At 36.5% G+C, this 20,778-nt stretch overlaps 1 protein-coding gene and 1 long non-coding RNA gene across 3 annotated transcripts; both read left to right on the top strand.

The window, feature by feature from the left end:
• The first annotated feature begins 847 nt into the window (after positions 1 to 847).
• calcr (calcitonin receptor) lies at positions 848 to 14,750 on the top strand. Of its 2 annotated transcripts, XM_035528880.1 has the most exons (14): positions 848 to 1,001; positions 1,245 to 1,352; positions 2,172 to 2,275; positions 2,500 to 2,662; positions 2,847 to 2,957; positions 3,201 to 3,313; positions 3,890 to 3,981; positions 7,465 to 7,591; positions 9,468 to 9,621; positions 10,909 to 10,969; positions 11,065 to 11,131; positions 11,730 to 11,948; positions 12,053 to 12,094; positions 14,310 to 14,750. In XM_035528880.1, exons 1-14 carry the CDS (start codon positions 938 to 940, stop codon positions 14,529 to 14,531), a joined length of 1,647 nt encoding a protein of 548 aa, XP_035384773.1. In that variant the 5' UTR covers positions 848 to 937; the 3' UTR covers positions 14,532 to 14,750. The 2 variants fall into 2 exon arrangements, with proteins under 2 accessions (XP_035384773.1, XP_026867916.2); XM_027012115.2 differs by lacking the exons at positions 848 to 1,001; positions 1,245 to 1,352; positions 2,172 to 2,275 and having other exon boundaries at positions 2,633 to 2,662; positions 2,824 to 2,957.
• A 2,328-nt stretch (positions 14,751 to 17,078) lies between these two features.
• Positions 17,079 to 19,933, top strand: LOC118241800. The gene is made up of 3 exons (XR_004776361.1): positions 17,079 to 17,246; positions 17,451 to 17,624; positions 17,747 to 19,933. It is a non-coding gene; the product is annotated as an uncharacterized LOC118241800 (long non-coding RNA).
• The last annotated feature ends 845 nt before the right edge of the window (positions 19,934 to 20,778 follow it).

The raw sequence follows: 20,778 nt of genomic DNA on the forward strand, positions 1-20,778 counted from the left end.
ACAATAGCAGAATAGGTAAGAGAAGTAGGCTCGGTTGCAGAGGAAACAGATTTCTGAAGTGACGTGGGTGGTGGCCTGGTGGTCGTATGTATGACGTCATTTACTTCACTGTTTGGAGTGACATCATATGTACGGCTGCTAAACTGCTACATGGACATCAGAGGCCTCTCAGATGTGTTTCAGTTAAAATGCATGTTATAATGTGTAACGTAAGAACTACACACTGCACTCAAGTGTCTTTCTTCCTGTTGCAACACGTGCATCCTCCAGGGAAGGCCCTCCAAGTCCTTGTGGTGAATTAATGTGAAATTCATTAAAGTTTGATGATTAAGAGGAGGAAATATCAGTTTATTTTCAATTGCCTCTTGTCTCTCTGCAGTATTATAAGTGTGATGACTCATAGTAGTGATATAGCAGCTGCAGATGCTGTTTGAATCTTGATTTTTCTCCACAGAAGCAGTATTATATGCCTGCTTTACAGGAGTTCAGACTGGATTTGAAACCACTCTGAACCACACAAGGTTGAGCTTTAGCATTCTCACCACATGATTATCTCTACAATCACACTTAGCCATCCTTTTCAAGTGGCTTTGAAGTGTGAAATTACCTATAAACAGAAATTGTTGCCTCAAAATTTCAAAGTCGATTGCCATATGTTCCCTTTAGTGCATAAAGAACTCATTGTGAAAGAGTGTATTTTGTGGCTATACTAATGTGTATTTCAAAACTATTTCCTATTTTGTGTGTCAGGTATGGCTGTGATATCTTCTATAGTCAGTATGAATCCAGCGTATAATCAGCTATGCTTAATTTAAAAGTGCATCTCTTTTTACAGAGTGTGGACTACTGTTGGGGCAGCTGAGCCTAAAGCCATCCACAACCACAGAGTTCTCTCTCACTCCTGCTATGGGGGTGATTGGAGGGAGAAAGGCACATCATGACCGAGTCTCAGTATAAATGTTTGGAGCTGTTGAGCAAAGACGTGCTTCACAATAAAACAGGTAAGTTTAATGGCAGGCGGTGGGGCTTTTATATCCCTCCCGTTGTGTTAAATGTCAGACGTGTGTCAGAGAGCTAGAAATAGGTAGCATACATGATGCTGTCACTTCTGTTCAAGCTAATGAGCTGAACCTTTATTTAGGAGGAAGTGAGAATTTGGTGGTGAAGTTATGCAGATGCTGGAGAAAGAATGTGTGCTTTTGTTTAGCTTTTTGTTAATTGTTTTCCTTTTGCATGTCTCCCAGGCTCCCACTGCAGCAGGTTCTGGGATGGCTGGCTGTGTTGGGATGAAACGCCTGCTGGATCGTACTCTTCTCAGAGCTGTCCAGCCTACCCAGCTTTCGACACCTCAGGTAAGACTCACAAAGTTTTCAACACGCAGCCCATCTGAATACCCTCTCAGTATGTGACCACTTGATCCTATAGATTATTAAACTGTCTTAGACAGATGGTTTGTTTGAGAGTCTGTTCTCAATCAGCCTCTGAAATTCTACCTGAATTAATATGGGAGCTCCAGTCTAGGGCAGGTAGCTTCCATGAAATTCTGTTTAAGAAAAAGAACAAACATCTTTTTCCCATCTTTTTTCTGAGAAAGCTTGAATGGGCTTTATTTGGAGAGCTGAAAGCAATGAATTGGCTGATGGTGGCTAACAGAGGCTGGTGAGAACATCTTGATCTATCTCCTAACATGATATCTCAACATAAACAACCAAAATTCAGTTGTTTGTTTTCCTTAGAATGTAATGAAATTAAACCACAATCTCATCTTTAGGATGGGGTATTCTGTAATTGAGCATAATATAAGACATGTAACAACAGCACACCAGCCTTTGAAACCTCTTCTTGTAGAAAAATATTCCATTATATGTATAACATAATTTGAATTAAAGCAGCCCTGTACTGTACCTAAAATCACAATTTGTTTTAAATATAGCAGCTCCAGTCTTCTTGTATTAAAAACATTACAGGGACATTAGAAGACCAAACAGGAGATACATTGAAATATTGCCCCTCTTCTTTTAAAAATAGTCCATAACAGATTACTTAGTCATTTATATATATTGACTAACAGTAATGATTTGTACTAATACATTAATTGATCTCACTGCCTGCTTTGTGGTGGAGTCTCAATAAGATGAATGACTGCATTTTCATTTTCTCCCCTTGTGCAGAAAAAATAACAAAATATTGTGATGAAACTGGTAATTGGGCAGATAGTCCCTCTGTTAATAAAACTTGGTCCCACTGTCTCAGGCTGTCAAAGGACAAATTAAAGGTAACATTTTAAATTATTCCCAGCTTTTTAAATTAATTACTACTTAAAGTCTAGCTGTTCTTGTCTTACAAAGTAGTCCACCAATTTATACATTGAATTACAAAAAGTAGTAATTGTAATATAATGCTTCAGTCATTGTGGTCAGTTTTCCTAAAGAGTTTGGTGATATTTAATTGTTTTTCTTTGTTTCTGTGGCCAATACTAATGGCTTTTTCCTTTCACAGAAGGGGCTGGCTTATGGTGTCTTAGAATTAGAGACTGATTCCACAGTGGAGACCTTGGTCAGTCCTGTGGCCACACAGAAAGTAGAAGAGAGGAAGAAAATAATCGATGGTCAATATAAATGTTTTGAAAAAATGAACAGGGACTTGCCGTACAACAAATCAGGTAGTGAAATGCTGTAGTACTGTTTAAGTGTACTGTTTATATGCACTAAAATTCAGTGTACTTCAAAGAAACATTAGTTTCTGTGTTGAATTATATTTACTTAAATTAAAATGGAATTGATCTAAACCTAGCTATAGTATTTATATTTGGCTATAATACAGAATGGTTTCTATGCAAACTTCAGGTCCATACTGTAACCGTACTTGGGATGGCTGGCTGTGCTGGGATGACACACCTGCAGCAACGTATGCAGTTCAGAATTGCCCCAACTATTTCCCTGACTTTGACCCCACAGGTAAGAGCTAAGAGAAAGAAAGATACCACAGTTAGAATTTGTATCCTGTTTCCCTAGAACAATCTACTTATATTCTGTCTATCATAGTTTAATCTATCATAGTTTAATCTGATGTGAGAAAAGAAATCTCTTGTTTATGTGGTCAGGTTTCTCTGTAAAGAAAGTTCTAAGACTTGTCTTCAGGAATTATATCTCTCACAAAGCCAAGGATAATTGCCAGATAACTTCTCTCATTTTTATTAGAAAAGGCCACAAAATATTGTGATGTGACTGGAAACTGGTTCCGCCACCCTGAGACAAACAGGACTTGGTCCAACTACACACTCTGCATTGCCTACACTAAGGACAAGTTAAAGGTAGGAAATGAGTGAAGAGTGTATCAGTAGAATTTACTATAAATCCCCTAGTCTAAATAAAAAATAAAGTAACTTTATTTAAAAAATCCTGTGACAACTTTTATTTTTTTAATAAAGTGAAAGCGCAGAATAAGGTGAATGTGAATGTTTGTGAAGGAAATGTTTGCATTGCACTTTCTTCTCATTAAAAATATTCCTAAATGTGCATACGTCTAAAGACGGCTGAAAGTCACATATGGAGAGCCAGAAATCTGCTAAATTTAAACATCAATGGTTTAAGACCAGATGGAAGCAAACACACTTGGTTCCCTTTGTATTCTATTAATAGTCTGGAGGAGTGTACCTGTGGGGCTTTTGAGAAGAAGCATAGCCAAGAGAAGGAGTGTAGGGGGCTACTAGTTTAAATGACTCCAAAGTCATTTTGTCTTCTTTGGCCTTGTACCTACTGCTCAGTGTTGTGTTTGGAAAAATAAGAATTTTTCCCTTTTGAATTGAAACAAAAAATCTTAAACTCTTCCTCTAGGAGGCCGTTCATGTCTGGTGAACAGAATGAGTAGTGTTCTGTGTATTTTTCAGATGGCTTACATTCTGTACTACATGGCTCTCGTGGGTCACGCTTTATCTAGTGCATCTCTGCTCATCTCTCTGGCTATATTCTTTTACTTCAGGTAAGTTAAAGGCAGAGGAAACTCAGTAGTAAAGGTACTTGCCTAGTAGTCAGAGGGTTGCCAGTTCAAGCCACACTGCTGTCAAGTTGCCACTGTTGGGTGCCTGTGCAAAGCCCTAAACTCTCTATTTCTCAAATTGTACTCAGTCATAATTGTAAATCCCTTTGCATAAAAGTGTCAGCTAAATGACATAAATGCATGTGCTTCAAAAAGGTGTGTTTTGCAGACTTCACAATAATCAATGCCGCATGTTATGCTATTTTTCCCACTAAGATCAATTCTGAATTGGAACAGCATTTCATGGTGTTTCATCTGTTCTAATGTAATTTGTTATCTGTCAGAGTTGTCATTATTAATGATGATGGAGTTGGGTTCAGTGAGGTGTGTGAGATTTGCTTAAGTGATGAGTCCTTGCACAGACCTTTCAGAGCAATTTATTAGGGTACTATTATTCACTCTGTGCATCAGCAGGGTCCGTTCAAAATGAAAGGGAAAGATGGATATGTGTTTCTAGTGAAGGTCCACTCGCACTGTGAGACTACAGCAATCCAATTAGCACACAGAGGGTTAATGTGTTATGCTCTAAATAAGGGAAAAACTAATCTGGCTGAGGTGATTATCTCAGTGAAGCCAAGAAGAACTGCTTATTTCTATTTTTGTCCTACTTTTTTTCACACAACGTATAGACCTATTCAGTAAGTCTACCTTTTTAGTTAGAAAAGGCCGATATTTTGTAAGGTAGTCTAAGACTGATGTCATGTTTTTCAGAAGTTCCTAGAGCAAACATTTGTGAAAGTAGTTGTAAATATGATCTGCAGGTTTTACTACACTTTGATAGATTAAATGTTCTTTAGTCTTTTTCAACCCATTTGACTATAATCTGAGAGCACTGCTTTCCATTTTCAGGTTTTATTCCCTGCTAATGCTTGATATTCATTAGTCTGGCTAACCAGGTCTATGTTGTAAGCCAAACGGCACCTAAACGTTTGACAGGTTTTTTCTTTCTTTTTCTTTTTTTTGTCAGGGTCATTTCATGCTGACTTGGTTTCCCTCTAACTATGCTAAGTTCACTGAAGCAAACTCAAATCCATGGGTGGATTCATATAAGAATAGGTCACAGGGAGAGCTCCCTGTACTGACTGCAGCATTTGATGGCTATCGGTCATTTGCTTGCCATGTTCAGCATGTAGCTGTACAGCTGTATTCTTTCAGTCGACATTAAACTTTATTTGTTTGCTTATTTTAAAGAGCTCTTTTTGAGTCAACAAGGGATTATAACTAGATTTCAACTTCAAAGGGCTGAGTGAAAGCTACAAACATCAAGCACATCAAAGACTATTGAGGGTCCTGATAATGGACCTCCAGTACTTCCTTCAGGCAGGACTATAATGATATTAATATTTCATATCTACATTCTAATGATTTACATTCACAAAACCACACACAGTTTCATATTCATTACCTGAGCATTTCTGTTTGCCAGGGTTTCAATGAACCTCTTGCTCTTTCAAAAGCAAACGCAGTTTTTTTTAAACACTTAGTCATTTTTCTCTAATTTGTTCACATACAATATCTTATCACTGAATGATGTAGAATAAATTGAAAAACACTATAATTAGGTAAAATAAGAATCCATTTTTGAAAACATGGAGTGAATATGGAATAATTTTAATGCATTAATCCATAGTCATACTCCATAAGGTAAATATGTCACTGTGCTTTGACATATTTATAGCTGTAATTTGTGGGCACAGCCCACACCTTCATCTGATTGTTGTGGTATGAGGAATAATTGTGGAGCTGTTCGAGGTTGAACAAACTCAGTGAGAGCTTGGACTGCTGCTCTTCTGCTGTGCTCTAATAGGCCAAACCGCTCTTGCTTTGCTGTAGATCCCAGAGAGGTGTGATGGGCTCATAGAGAACAGTGAGGTGATGGGGAGGAGGTAGTGTGTGAAACAGGAATGGTTGGGAAAGCTGGCTCAGAGGGAAGAGGAAAAGTTGTAGTAAAAGGATGTTAGCTAGGCATGGACTTTCTCCTGAATGTCAGTTATTGCATAACTCCATTTAAACACCACATACAGGGCTTGGGGTGTTAAAATAGCTCACACAGTTTATTAGCCCATGAATTCCAACTCATACATTCACACACAAGTACAGCCTTAGCTATGACATTACATTTTCAGAAATTGTACTTGGTTTATAACATGAAAGAATTCGATGACACAAATGAAATCACAAAAGTTAAGTGAAATGGTAATGAATATGTGAACTCAAAATATGATGCTGGATGTTTATGGTTAGAACAGTTTGCTTTTATGATCAGGTTGTGATATTTATTGTTTGATCTCCATAAATTTCCATAAATCTCCATTGCATCCAGATGTGGTGTTCACGAAGGAATCTGACATGACACAGCAGTTTTATTTATGCCCCTAAACAGCACCAAGAAATGTTGGTTAGAAAAGTGTGAGTTTGGAAAATGAGTGCTCTTTTCCTTCAGGTTTTGCCAGTCTTTCAAGAACAGTATTACACCAGGCAGTTGATCCCAGTGGCGTTTGTGGCCCATTTGGGTGAACTTATGTGAAAGTCATAACTGCTAATGTGGAGAATTTATTTTTAAATTTATCTTTGAAATACTTTTTCCATACATTAATTTTGCTGTTATTTTGAAATATATATGAAACAACTCACCAGTCTCCCGGAGACTGAACTTGTACATCTTAGAAACTCCCCCTCTGCTAATTAGGGAAAAAAAAACATCTTAATCATTTGTTAACAAAATACATTTTAGTAAGTTGAAAAGTAGTTGAAAAGAACAAAATAATAACTTCCAGTGTATGATTACTGAAGAGCCCCTGTGTACTCAATTTTTACTCAACACTTGAATAGCTTTTTATTATTTCTACTCTGTTTTTATATCTGCACAAGAAAATGTAAACAGAACCATTCTTCTACTGAATCTACAGTGCATCATGTTCATTAACTGAACATTCTGCACTAAACAGGAATGACATTAACAATATATTTAATATGAATTCTATGTTTGAATTTTTTTTTTTTGTCACATTGGTCAAGTCATTACATCTAATAAAATCCTAAAATAATAATGGCAGATTGCACACACACACAAAAAAAAACAAAAAACACTGACAGCATTTAACATTCCCATTAGGCAAAGAGAGGCCAGGAGCAGTCCTGTGGTTTGCTGGTTTGCTGGTTGAATCCAAAATAGTATAGTTCATCCTTGAAAATTCACTATTTAACACTGGAACAGTGTGTAATACAGTTAATACTGTAATTAACTTTATACACAAAAGGCTCTGAAGTTAGGCAGCGAAATGAAAAAACTATAAGATACATAAACACAACTTAAATGTAAGGCAGCTAGATTTATGTGGATGTGTAGTGCTTCTATCATATTTTGTTTTATTATGAATCATGCATAATTAATTGCACAGTTCACTTTTGTCTTTCTTCTGTTAGGAGTATAAGCTGCCAAAGGATAACCTTACACAAGAATCTTTTCTGCTCCTATGTGCTCAACTCAGCCTTCACTCTTATCAACCTCATATTTGTGGTTAACAACCCTAAAGTGGTGGAGAGGAACCCGGTAAGATATCCATATAATATATACTTGGTGCAACAAAAAAAAAAAAAAAAAAGGAACAAATGTGTTCAGTAATTTACACTGCTTCATCAAGGTAAACTAGTAAATTTGCATTTAAAATACACAAATATTACAGTACATTTGCCCACCAGACCAAAAGCTTTTTGATCTTGACTTTCTTTTTGTTTTCTCTCACTAGCTGTGTACTAAGGAACACCTAAATCTGCCTATGTGGAATGTTTCTCTTGTGTGTTAGAGTTTGTCTAGTGTGTAAGAGGCGAACTGTGTTAATTTAGGGCCATAGTTCAATTGTATTAAAATAACTTTCAAGGAAACTGTCAACACTGTGCTACTCTATACAACATATAATGCATGACGAGGTCAGGCTGTGCTCTGAACCAAAATGAAATATCTTTATATGCAGAAAAATTGAAGTAATATAAATTGTAGTTTTGAACCAGAAGACAGCTCTGAGCAAGATCCAATCCATCAGAATCCATCATGTAAATAAAATGGTGCACAGAATTGACATTGCAGAGACCAGCTACTAAAATCAGCATGGTCTGGATTTAATCTTTTGTCTCTCCAAATTTGTGCTCTGTTTTGCACCATCTACATATACTCTCACACCCTTTCTGAGGAATAGACTTCTTTGTCATTCTCTCTAACTCTGCAGTCAGCTATCACTCTTGTTTACCTTCTGTCTTATCTGTAGATATCTTGATAAAACATAATCATTCTGTTAGGAGGCAACAGCGTTCTCCATTCATAATTCATGGCATCCTTGTTCTATGACAGGAACAAGCTCCTTTAGTTTTTGGTCCAACTGGAATATTTCAAAGTTTGAATGATTAGGGGAGAATGCATCTCCAGCTTTCAAGTCAAAACCATAGTCAGACCAGTTTAAACTCAAATTCAAAGGTTATAGATCTGTGTAATCTTTCATTAAGCCTACAAGTATTAACCTATGTATTACTCAATTCTATACACTCAATTATACTGCATTGTGTACTCAAAGAAGTGTGAATGGTACATGTGCCCTTGCACATTGTGTTGGGGAGAATGTATGCAACTGTGCTCTCAGTCAACAGGATGCAGCAGGCAGAAGGTCACAGAGCTCTGAGCATATTCCAAAATGATTTTTTGGGATGATGTGCTGGACAGGTATTGGTAGAGGTTGGGGCTCGCAGCCTCAACAGCTTGGGACTGAGACATTTGCCAGCATTCGCTAATTATATCTGCACACATTCTCACTGAAGAACACCATAATCCAGGAGCCTTGGGTCAAAGAAATGTTTCTTCCATGGTCTATGTTATTTGACAATTTAAGGGAACATGAACATAGATATAGGACACAGAAATACAAAGTCTGCTCATTTTCATTGTAAATTTTATGGAGTTTTGCCATAACTCTTTCTGAAGGTAGCTTGTTGCTCTTCTTTCACATAAAAGTTCCATCTGCCTTGAAACACTTCCTAACAATTACAATGCCTTTAAAGTAGCCATGGTTAAATTGGAAATTAAAATGACAAAAATTATGAAAACATGTTTTCTAGATAAAGATTGTGTGCTTTATGGTGGGGAAACTTTGGCAACAGTCAAGTAATTGTGTCATCCACCACCATACTTTCTGTTAGTCACCTTTCCAGTGATAGATGCAGACCTTATCAAGTTAACACATACTGATGCACCTACTGCTCAAAGCTGTAATGGAAACTTGTCAGAATGACTCTCTGAAAGGACTTAAGTCAGAAAGGGAACATGCCTGCAACAGCCCTCCATCTACTAAAGGGAAACTGAAGACTTGGTTTAGGAGTTACTTTCTGCTGTGGGTTTAAGGTCTCATTTCTCCATTACCTTTCTCTGTCTGCCATTGTAGGTTGGTTGCAAAGTTCTGCACTTCTTCCACATGTACATGCTGGGCTGTAACTATTTCTGGATGCTGTGTGAAGGGATCTATCTGCACACACTCATTGTGGTGGCTGTCTTTGCTGAGGAGCAGCACCTTCACTGGTATTACCTCTTGGGCTGGGGTGAGTCTGCACGTCACACCACAACTGGCTCTCACATATCCTGCCCCTTTCCCATTTCTGCAAAATTTTAATTGCCGTTATGCAATTGTTAGCTTCAGACAACATTGTCTTTTCTAGGACCATGTCTTAATTTTCTTTCTGTATGTCAATGGCAGTTAGTGATCCACTGTACCTCTGTGCTATGGTATGGCAGTGAGATTCCAGTGAACTTGGGAAAATCCTTAGACAGAAAGTGGAACGAATTATTTACTGCAGTGTCTTGATGTGTCAGATTTTGTGTCATCTCTGTAAAATGCACAGAAAGAAAATCGTCAATTCTGTAAACCCTTGATACACCACTGATAGAATTGGCTAATCCATAACTGGGAAACAGGACACACTTGTAGATGTGACATCTCCAGAAGTCAAGCTTCATTGCTCTTCCTGGTTCTCCTACACTGTTACCACTGACAGTTTTATTATGATGACTCGCCAGAGATATAAGCCAAGTTGGCTCTCCAGTTCTATAGTGTGAGAGAAGCCAAGAGGTTATGGCACACCCGTTAAATAGATAATGCAGGCTTGAATAGCAAATAAGTATTAAAGATGGTGTGATAACCTTGGACAGTATCTCTAGCAGTTTCCTAGAGGGACAGATGTCAGCTTTTCACCATCTATTGCCAGTCTGCCAAAAGGCCTCATTGCCTTTTAAACTGGCCTGAGGAGATTCATTGGCCTTGGCCCATGCTTTCAGTAAAAGTCCAATAGAAATGTTGTTATGCAATTGCTTATGGATGAGGAGGAAACAGGATTAATCAGAAGAAATTGCTCATTGATTACACTGAATGTTACATTGCATTGAGTGACAGTGGTAGCTCAGTGGTTAATGTACTTGCCTAATCATTAGAAGGTTGCTGGTTCAAGCCCCCTCATCAGCAAATTGTCACTGTTTGGCCCCTGAGCCCTTATCCCTTAACTGCTCAAGTTGTAAGCTTTGGATAAAAGCATCAGCTAAATGTTATTAGTGCGTTAAACTTAACATAATAATTTATGTTGGGAGCTTGTAACTCTGTTTATGTAATGTCTTCCTTCAAACATTTAATACTTAATTGGTGTAGAGTTTAACAGTACTCATGACTAAGTCACACCAATCAATCATACTAACATTTTATTTCTTTGTTCTGTTTTGATGTGTAAAAATATACCCATTGACCTACTTTCTATGTATTTATAATCTGTGTGCTTTTTTTGTGTAATAATATGACTGTGCCAATTTCTATGTAATAATATGACCGTGCTGTTTTCAAGGATTTCCCCTGGTGCCTGCCTCAATCCATGCCGTGGCAAGGAAAAAGTATTTTGATGACAAGTGAGTGATGTTACCTGCCCATATGCTGTAAACTCTGCAAACATGCGGGACTCAGCAGCAAGTTTTACACCAGCTTTCCTGTCTTTTTGGAATAGTTGCTGGATGAGTGTGGAGACCCACCTGCTGTATGTGGTTCATGGACCTATCATGGCAGCTTTATTAGTGAGTCTTTAACCTTGTCAAAAAACCCCACACTCACCACAAGTCTGGTTATATGTCACAAAGCCCCACACTCACTCCGAGTCTGGTTATACATCTCTAAGCCGTGCACTCACACTGTGTGTGGTTATACATTACAAAGCCCCACACTCACCTTGAGACTGTGTACAAATCACAAAGCCCCACACTCACCCCGAGTGCGGTTGTACATCACAAAGGCACACACTTACCCTGAATGTGGATATACTTGTATACTGGTAATGAATATATCTTTAGTTAACATTTTTTTCCAGATTAACTAATTTAATTTTGAGAGAAATTCAAAGATGTTTCTAATATGTTCACCTTTATGTAAGTGCCTAATTGCTGCTAAACATACGGAATCTTCAGTTTTGATTCATTAGTGTTTCTTCATTAAAATTTGATTAGCATTTTAACTACTGCTGTAAAGGGCTGCTATTCATAGATGATGAAGCTTTATGTAAACTATCCTTTGTGAAATTAAAATCTAAACAGAGCATGGTAATTACCTTATTTGCTATTAGAAATATTCTATTCTTTGATAAATACAAATGAAATATTCTATCATTCATTGTCACAGGTGAACCTATTCTTTCTGCTGAACATTGTGCGGGTCTTGGTAATGAAACTCCGGGACACCCACCGTGTGGAATCCAACATGTATATGAAAGCTGTGCGAGCCACCCTCATTCTTGTGCCTTTATTAGGCATCCAGTTTGTCATATTTCCCTGGAGGCCAGAGAATCGTTTGGCTGGGGAAGTATTTGACTATATCATGCACATATTACTCCATTACCAGGTATGTGACTTAGGTGTTTAGCTATATTTCTCTTACTAACTAAATGAGAGTGTTAAAATGACCACAATGACTAATTGTTTTTCTGTGATTCATTTTGTTTTAAGGGATTGCTGGTGGCAACAATATTCTGCTTTTTCAACGGAGAGGTAAGCATTGATGATCTAGGCGCATCAATGCCCTTAAATGCAATTTCAAATGAAATTCTGACACTGCATTGTGGGCATGGTCATGGTCAAGACGTGTAAAAAAAGCACAGCAGTTTAAAATAAAATGCTTCTTTATGCTGATGACAGAGGAATGTGTTGCTGTGCTTTGCGTGCAACAGCCCATTGGAACATTTACAGGAGGACTTTTTAATGGACAATTACACAACCCCAGTTTGGATTTAAATGCATGGTAAAACTATTCTGCATATAAATTATAGATTTTAACAGGGTAGCTACCTATTTCCCAAAGGAATCCCCCATTTTAATCCCATATTTAAAACCTTTTCTTCACTTCTCATTGTGGTGGTACATAACATTACTAATGATTTCCACTCCTTCATCACTAACCTTTGTAGATATTCTCTATAACTCTGTATACAGCATCATGACTTTCATACTTATTGCTGCAATGTTTTTGCATTAGATGGATTGCTTTTGGGCTTGGCAGAAAAATCAGCACTGACTGGAGATCGTTTGCAAAGCATTATTATGTGAATTATTATCTTGCCTTTTCAGCCTTACTGAACTTTAGAAATAGTGAATCTGTCTTCCCCCTCAACAGCTGCTCTCCTCGGAAAGCTACACTGCTTCCACTGACTCTGTCTAAATAATGTTTTTTTTGTTTAGTTTTTTTCTTCTCTTCTCTTCAGCTCTGCAAATATTGGTAGATTGCCATAAGGCTCTCACCAGCAGTGCCTTTGTATGTCCTGCTTGTTGAGGACTTTATATGCCATTTATACTTGCAAAATTAAACATAAGTAAATGGGTACATATTACACCACAAAAATGCAACATGTCATTGCTGAGAGTGTCTTTTCTTGCAAATGAAATATTTACAGTAATACCAGGTCATGTTGTTTACACTGTTTCATATATGATTGAGGCCACATTTTCCCACAATGATTAGCTGTAGCAATTATGTCTAAAGATTGTTTTCTTTATTTTAGTCTCAGTAGAGGAAGAACAATGACACATTTCAGGAGAGAAGATCATTAATGGCAAATTTCTCTCAATGCTGTAGAACACTGCTTGAAAATGTTGACATTTTTATTGGAGCCCTTAGAATGAAATTGTCACACAAGTTCAGGCATACACAAACAGATACACACACAACCACAAAATATCAGAAAATCAGAACAACTAATCTGACTAGAACCATGTCCTCTGGACAATGAGCCCCTGAATTTCTCCAAGTTAGCTGTCTAAATTTATGATTGCATCATAGAAAGCTCTCACTTTTGCCTGGGCATTAATAAATTCACACCTGACATCTTCATTCAACGTGAGTCACTTTCTTTGTGCTCAGCAAGGCAAGGGTTTGTATGAGGACAGCACCCAATCCTAGCCAACCACATGAATTTTACCACACCTGAAGTTTGCATGTTCCTAAACTAGCATAATACAGATAACCACACAAACACCACAGCTGCTTCTGAATATTTGGCATATGGTTCCAGGCATGGATATAAATGCACTGAATCAGCAGGGCTAATCATGGTCCAGATAAGTCATTGTACATGGAAAATTATTTTTGTTCTTGAAAAATGGGTCAGTTGTTAGCTTGTGCATAACCAGGCAGCTCTTATCATCATTACAGACAGCTTGTAAACGGCTTGGATAAAAGACTGACCCTATAGACAGATCCCAATAGGAGGGAAGGTGCACTACCACATGATAATGGCGAGTTTGTATGAGGACAATACGTTGGACATACCTTGTTTTTGTGGGTATGTTTGTTTGCCTGAACCTGATGTTTGGTTTTGTTCCCTCTCATGGCACATGCATCAAACCTGCTTTCCTCGGTCCCCCCAGCAGACTTATTCCATAATCTGCTTGTTTTGCACTAAAATTATGCACATCAGAATTGATTCTTCCCTTCTTAGAAGGAACTGTTTTTTATTAAGGACATTGGACAACAATGGGAGTGTGAAAAAACTAATAAGGGGCTTAATGTGTATCAACAGTGATTAGAACTAGGTACTACAAATGTTTCAAAAGTACACTTTAAAATCTTTTTATATGTTTACTACACTTATTTGCCACTGATAAGACATTGGCACAACTCTTATCGTCACTTTAAAGTTTTGTCTGTGTACTGTAGAATCGAGAATGCACCCTGGCAGAACATAACCAGTTGAGGTGTATCTCCTTGCAGGTTCAGGCCACCCTGAAGAGGCAGTGGATGCAGTACAAGGTACAGTGGGGTCAGCGTCGGCGTGAACACTGTTCCATGCGCTCTACTTCATGCACCACCACCTCCATCACAGAGGTGCCTGCATTCCCGTTCCACCATGACTGCACCAGCGAGCACCTGAATGGAAAACATATAAATGACTCTGAGCTAGTGGCCCTCAAGGTCAGGGAGACCTATGCCTGAGCCACAGAACACAGGAGGAATGGTTTAGAAACACTATTGGATGGGATAAAGCAGAAAAGAAGGAGACCAAGGAAAGTAGAGACCCCATTAATTTAGAGATTACAACATAGATATGGTCCTTGCAAGTTCTGTGACTTGTAACAATGTGTACATGTCAACAGTATGACACCCAGGTGTTGTGTATTCGCAACAGTGTCTCTGTTGAGACATGTTTTAAGATGTGTGTGTTTATATATATATATATATATATATATATATATATATATATATATATATATATATATATATATATATATATATATATATATATAAACAGTGAGGTGACATTCCTGAAGAATGTGACACATTTTAGCTGCTAATCCGAAATCCTGCTAAATCTGGGAAAACAGTCACAAACACAAATCTTGCTTCACCAAAACCAAAGGGTGTTGCTGAACATGGTGAGGCTCTTTAAGTTCTGGAATTAAAACCACTGAAATGAGCCCCCAGAGGAGATGGATCTTGGAAGGCATGTGGTGAAGAATGGATCCTCTGTGCCTAAGTTCTGGAATCCTGTACATACACTCATCAGGTTCACTTTAGAATTGTGGAAGAATGTTGTGAAGAGTTTTATTTTTCTGACAGTTGTTTTGCAAATCCAAATCACTTTTTTTCTGTGTTGTGTGTCTTCTGACATCCCTGTAAGTGCAGCTGAGCTTCTTTGATGTGTGTATCACAACTGGAGTGTGGAGCAGTAAAAACAGGACACTGGTAGGTGTGCTATAAAGGTGATTTAGTAGTGCAAGAGTGCAAGTGCACAAGACACACATTCTGAAAACACAGAGATGAAAGGTGGTGAATATATGGTGAATATCTGTATCATGAAGAATGTAGTATGTTCAGTCAAGGCCAATGTAGTTTACTTTTTTTTTTCCCTCCCAAATTTTGTGTTTCGAAATGCTACACACTGCATTATGCCAGCAAAGAATGAAATATTTACTCAAAGATTTTTTTTTTAACATTACAGACATAAAGTAATTTATTTTGTCACACTAGTATGGTCAGATCTCTGTGATTCAAAAGGGCTAGTGCTTGTAGAGCTGATCATAACACGACCATGTTTCTGTTCAGTTGTGTGCCCTTTTTTGTAGCTGGAATCGAACTTGTACTCTATAGTTGACAGACAAAACAATTTTTGTGATATGAAAACCCTTTTTTCCATTCCTTTATAGCAAACCAAGCTCACTGAATATTAAATGACCTACTGGCCTACATAAACAGTATATTTTTAAAATATAAATGCACTCTGAATTATGGAAAATGCATATTATTGCTTTACATATATGAAGAAAGCACATTAGATAGATTTAAACTCTATAAAGAATATGTGACTTTTTCATACAGATTCCATTTAAATAGCTTGCAATTTCTGAACATATTAAGAACAAATTTATATTTTATAGCTTGAGAAAATAATTCAAGTATATTTCATGACAAAATATTTATTTTTCACCATTCATTCTAAAAGTTTTCATCTTTGTGATTTCATTAGACTTAGAACTATACTTTTTAATTTAAGAGTGAGGTGCATCTTGTATATGTGTATTGTCTCGTGTGTTTGAGGAGTTTGAGGTGGAATCTTGACAGGTAAAATTTCATTGTGAGTTCTGCCAGTATACTGGACCTGGTATTTACCATGTAAATGTTTATGGCTTATCACAGTGTTGATTAATCATGGTGTATATACTCCCAGTCAGTCCTGAAGCTTGAGGTACATTTAGAAATGATAAGCTTTGTTTAATCACGTTATTGCTATTGCTTTTGAGATGTCTATTGCCCGAACGGGCTTGTTATCTAAGGACTACGGTGTTCTTCAAATTAAATCATATTTATATCAGTGTTTTTTTCTTTATTATTTTTTATTTAAAGAATTCTGATTCTAGGCATGTTACATATTCAGCCTCTGTCATCCTCAAAAATGTAAACACATTTTGGATAATGGACATGTCTACCCTCTATAATTAACAAATACATACTGTAACCTGAGCATAAAAGATTAAAGCCACAACCAGGGATCTGAAAGAATTCATATTTACATTGAATTATAAATATTGATATTTAAAGATGACCCCTTTATACCACTTTGACATAGTCACTGCTTTTTGTCTTACAGCTTGAAGTCAAAACTTATAAAATATATTTCTCCAGCTTTATTTATGCATTTAGCTTTTTATAACATTCAAGTGATGAGGGGAAAAAAAAGAAACAGTTCTGAAAAAGTACATAAAAAATAAAAAACTGGAAAAGGGATCAGTCCCCTGATTTAGTGCTTTGTAGCACCACCTTTTGCTTTAATTGTAGCAATCAGTCTCTTTGGAAATGTCTATACTGGCTTTGAACACCTACATTGGGGAATATTTACCTATTCCTCCTTGCAGAACTGTTTGAGGTCAGTCAAATTTTGAGGTGACTTGATGCACTGCCCTCTTTAAGCCCATACACAGATTTCTTTTTTTTTTTTTATCAGACATTCACCTTCTTATGTTTTTTTTTTGGTGGTGTGTTTAGGGTAATTTTTGTGTGGGAAGGTGAATCTCCTGTCCATCTTCAGCTGTCTAGCAAAGGGACACATATTACAACAATTTGGATCCATTTGGCAGCATCCATTTACCCTTCATTCTTAACCAATTGACCAGTTCCAGGTGAAGAGAAACATCCCCATCATCATGCTTCATGGTAGGTATGGTGTATCATTGGTGGTTTTCTGTGTTTGCTTTTCACCAAACATAATACTTGGAGTTCAGTCCAAAAAGATCAATCTTGGTCTCATTGGACTATAAAAGCTTTTGCTACATGATGTTAGAATCTTCCTAGTGTTCCTTGGCAAAGCATACTGTACATTTTCAGGAGTGGGTTCTTTCTTACACCCCTGCCATACAGGCCAGCTTTGTGTAAAAGCTCGTGAGATTGTTGTCACATGGACATAATCGACCAATCTCAGGCGTACAGACTTGTAGGTCCTTCAAAGTTGCCATTGGCCTCTTGGTAGCTTCCCTGATCCATGTCCTCCTGGCTTGGACATCCAGCTTGGAGGGACAGTTCAACCTTGGCAAGGTATTGGTTGTGCCATACACTTTCCACTTCTTAATATGCTCTGAATGATAATCAGAGGGATAGTTAAAGCTACTAACATTTTTTGTATCCTTCTCTTGTGCCTATCCACATTCTTATCACAGAAAGCAGCTTTCCAACCATGGTGAATTGTACTATCCTGCACTGCTAGTAGTGGAATTTCCAAAGAATGACTGGATTTATTCTGAAGTAATCAAGACCGCTACAATTGATGTCAGGTGTGGGCCAATTAGCCTGGTGTGTGATCTGGAAGGTGATTAGTTGTATCCGATCAATTTTATAATGATTACTCTAATAGGCTGGTAACTTATCCAAACCAGTAATTTTACTAATTACATTATAAGAATTTAGCAGATTTTTTAAAAGTGTCATTTTCACTTTGATGATGAGAGTAATTCTGTCTAAACAAAGCTGGAAAAAGTCAGACTTCATTTATTTTCGTTTTCATGGTATAATGTGACAAAAGGAAAGGATTTTGATGTTGTATGATGGTTTCTATATGTTCTGTATATCAGACCAAAACAAAATTCAGTTACAGTCAAATCATTTAAGAGTCTTAAATGCTAGTTTTCATTTACTGTTGATTGTTGATTCTTGCATTTAGACGTTTTTGAACATGCCCTCCAAGTCCTTGCTTCAGTGTTTACAAAAAATATTGTTCTGAAATGCCTGATTGTGGCTTTAATGCATGGTTATTTATTCCAAGATTAAAGATATGGTATTTATGTAATGCAAGCATGTTGCAGCTGTAAATGCGTAATATGCCAAGCTTGTTTAAAAGGCTTGAAGCCTCTCCTCTGAGTCTCACCCCTACAGTCATATTGGTTATTTTAGGTTTCAAATTCAGATTACAAATTAAAGATCCTATCTACTTATGATACTACTTATGATACACATCTTCAATATCAACAGGGGCTCAAATGGCAGTATTTAGTATTTAACATTGAACATTAGTGTTTTTTTATAAAATGAAAATTGGGAATCCATTAAATTAATGAAACATTAATGAAAAATGTTTATCATAATGTTTACCATTTACTAAGTGTAACAATTCTGTCACATTATTTAGGCAGTATATGTTGCTTCAACATATATGTGGAATAAGTGTATATAATCTTTTACCAAGATACTTACTTTCCTTGGCTAATTACTGTGTAGTGATTTAAGAGCTGGACAGCAGATCTAATTTATTGTCATTCTTTGTTGTTAATTTAAAAACTTATCATTGTGACTAATCCTGTTCATTTGAATGAACATTCATGACTAAGATCTGCTCTTATCAATCTCATGGCAGTTAAACCAGAAACAACAATATTTTAGGTAGAGATATCATTTCTAGTAAGCTTTTCATGCACAGGTGCTGAAGTGTCAAATGCTTTCCGTTCCCTGCTTTCTTCTCTTGGCCTTTGTGCCTTTTTTTACATTATACCATCTATTAACAGTTATCATAGCCACAACCCTAAATTTAATCTGATATCTGAATAAAGATTCTTTCGTTTGATATTCAGTATTTTAAGCAGTACTTTGTTACATTGACTAATTAAGCCCTTACTATTTTATATTCAGTGCAACCAGCATGATGGTCAGCTAAGGCAAGCAATAGTTGGATTTAAAATGTATTCCTTTTGTGTTCTGTTCTGTGAATATATATTCTATACACTCTGCTAGACACAGGAGCAGAAATATACAGATGATATTTTCATAAATACTTATTCAGACTTGAGGAAAGCATGGTCTTTGCCTTTCTATTCAGGCTGACCACACAAACTGGGTTTTAAGCAAAAAGTAACACCATTCCTGCTGTACAAGTAATTGTAATGTAGCACATCCAGGCCTTAAGAAACAAGTATAACAGAAAGAAAGAAAGAATAAACAATATATCAGTAAAGAAAAAAATAAGAAACCAATAAGCAAATAAAAAGAAAGCAAACTTTTTCTTAGTTTATGTCTGTAACAGAATATTGCAAATATTATCTTTTGCAAATATTGCAGAACAGAAAAGTGAGAGAAATATGACTGGCAGACATTGTACAGTCAAACATCATATAATGACAAAGCATTATTGGGAAAAGATTTCCTAATTCTTTTTAGGTTGTTTTCATTTAACCCAGATGCAGTATTTTTGGTGAAAATTGTTTTTTGTATATTGACAAAGATGTTTTATGTGTTACACTGTGAACTTCTTTCAGCCTTTATTTTAAAAAGTATTCTAACATTTTCACTTTTAAGTTTTATTTGCAGAGGTTGTAGTATATTGTTCCTTTTTTGTTAGTGTTCCACCCTGAAATATACTGAAGAAAAGGCTTTGTTTTGATGTGATGTGATTTTTATTATACTCTTGAAACTATTTATGTATAATAGTATTCTCTTAGTGGAGGTGCTGGTAAAAAATGATATTTACCAGACATATCTTGTTACAAACATTTTAAACTTTGAGTAATATAAACCGACCATAGACAACCAGAAAATAGCAAAAGTGCTACAGAAATGGCAAAGTGCACCTATGCAAGGCCTGCAACACTGATATGTTTATTTATTTATTTGGGGAAATATTTAGAAGATTAAACAAATAGCCTTTATGTTCCATATGACATATGTGAAAGTACTAAGAAAATGGAAGAAAACTAATGCAAGACCTAAGGACAAAAATGACAAAAATTAGTGTTTAGTTTGTATAATGGAAGTAGTAGGCTATTCTTAAAACTATGTATACCATAAACACACACGCCCACCCACCCACACACACACACAAACAAAGAAAAACAAACAAACAAACAAAAGCAAAAAACTAGACAGTGGATCAAGTATAATGAGTCAAAAAAAGTATAAAACCAGCTCAAAACAACTCTGTAATTTCTGAATTAAATTTCCTCAAAAATATTATTGGAATCCTAGATTTAGAATATAGTTGCAGGCACATTGCATCTATTACCAATTATTAAAACATTGAGATATTCGATATATTGATCAATTTCAATATTTTTCAATAGTTTTGGAATAGAATATTATGTTTGTTCATCTATCATCTATGGACCTTACATAAGAAAGAAGTGATTTAAGTAAACCTGAACTATTTGACAGTTTTCTTTTGGGCAAGAGCAAAACTGGTCTAGATTTGTTGTACAAGCATACTGTT

This window comes from Electrophorus electricus, chromosome 8 (genome assembly GCF_013358815.1).
Source record: "Electrophorus electricus isolate fEleEle1 chromosome 8, fEleEle1.pri, whole genome shotgun sequence".
In the NCBI taxonomy this organism is placed as follows: Eukaryota; Metazoa; Chordata; class Actinopteri; order Gymnotiformes; family Gymnotidae; genus Electrophorus; species Electrophorus electricus.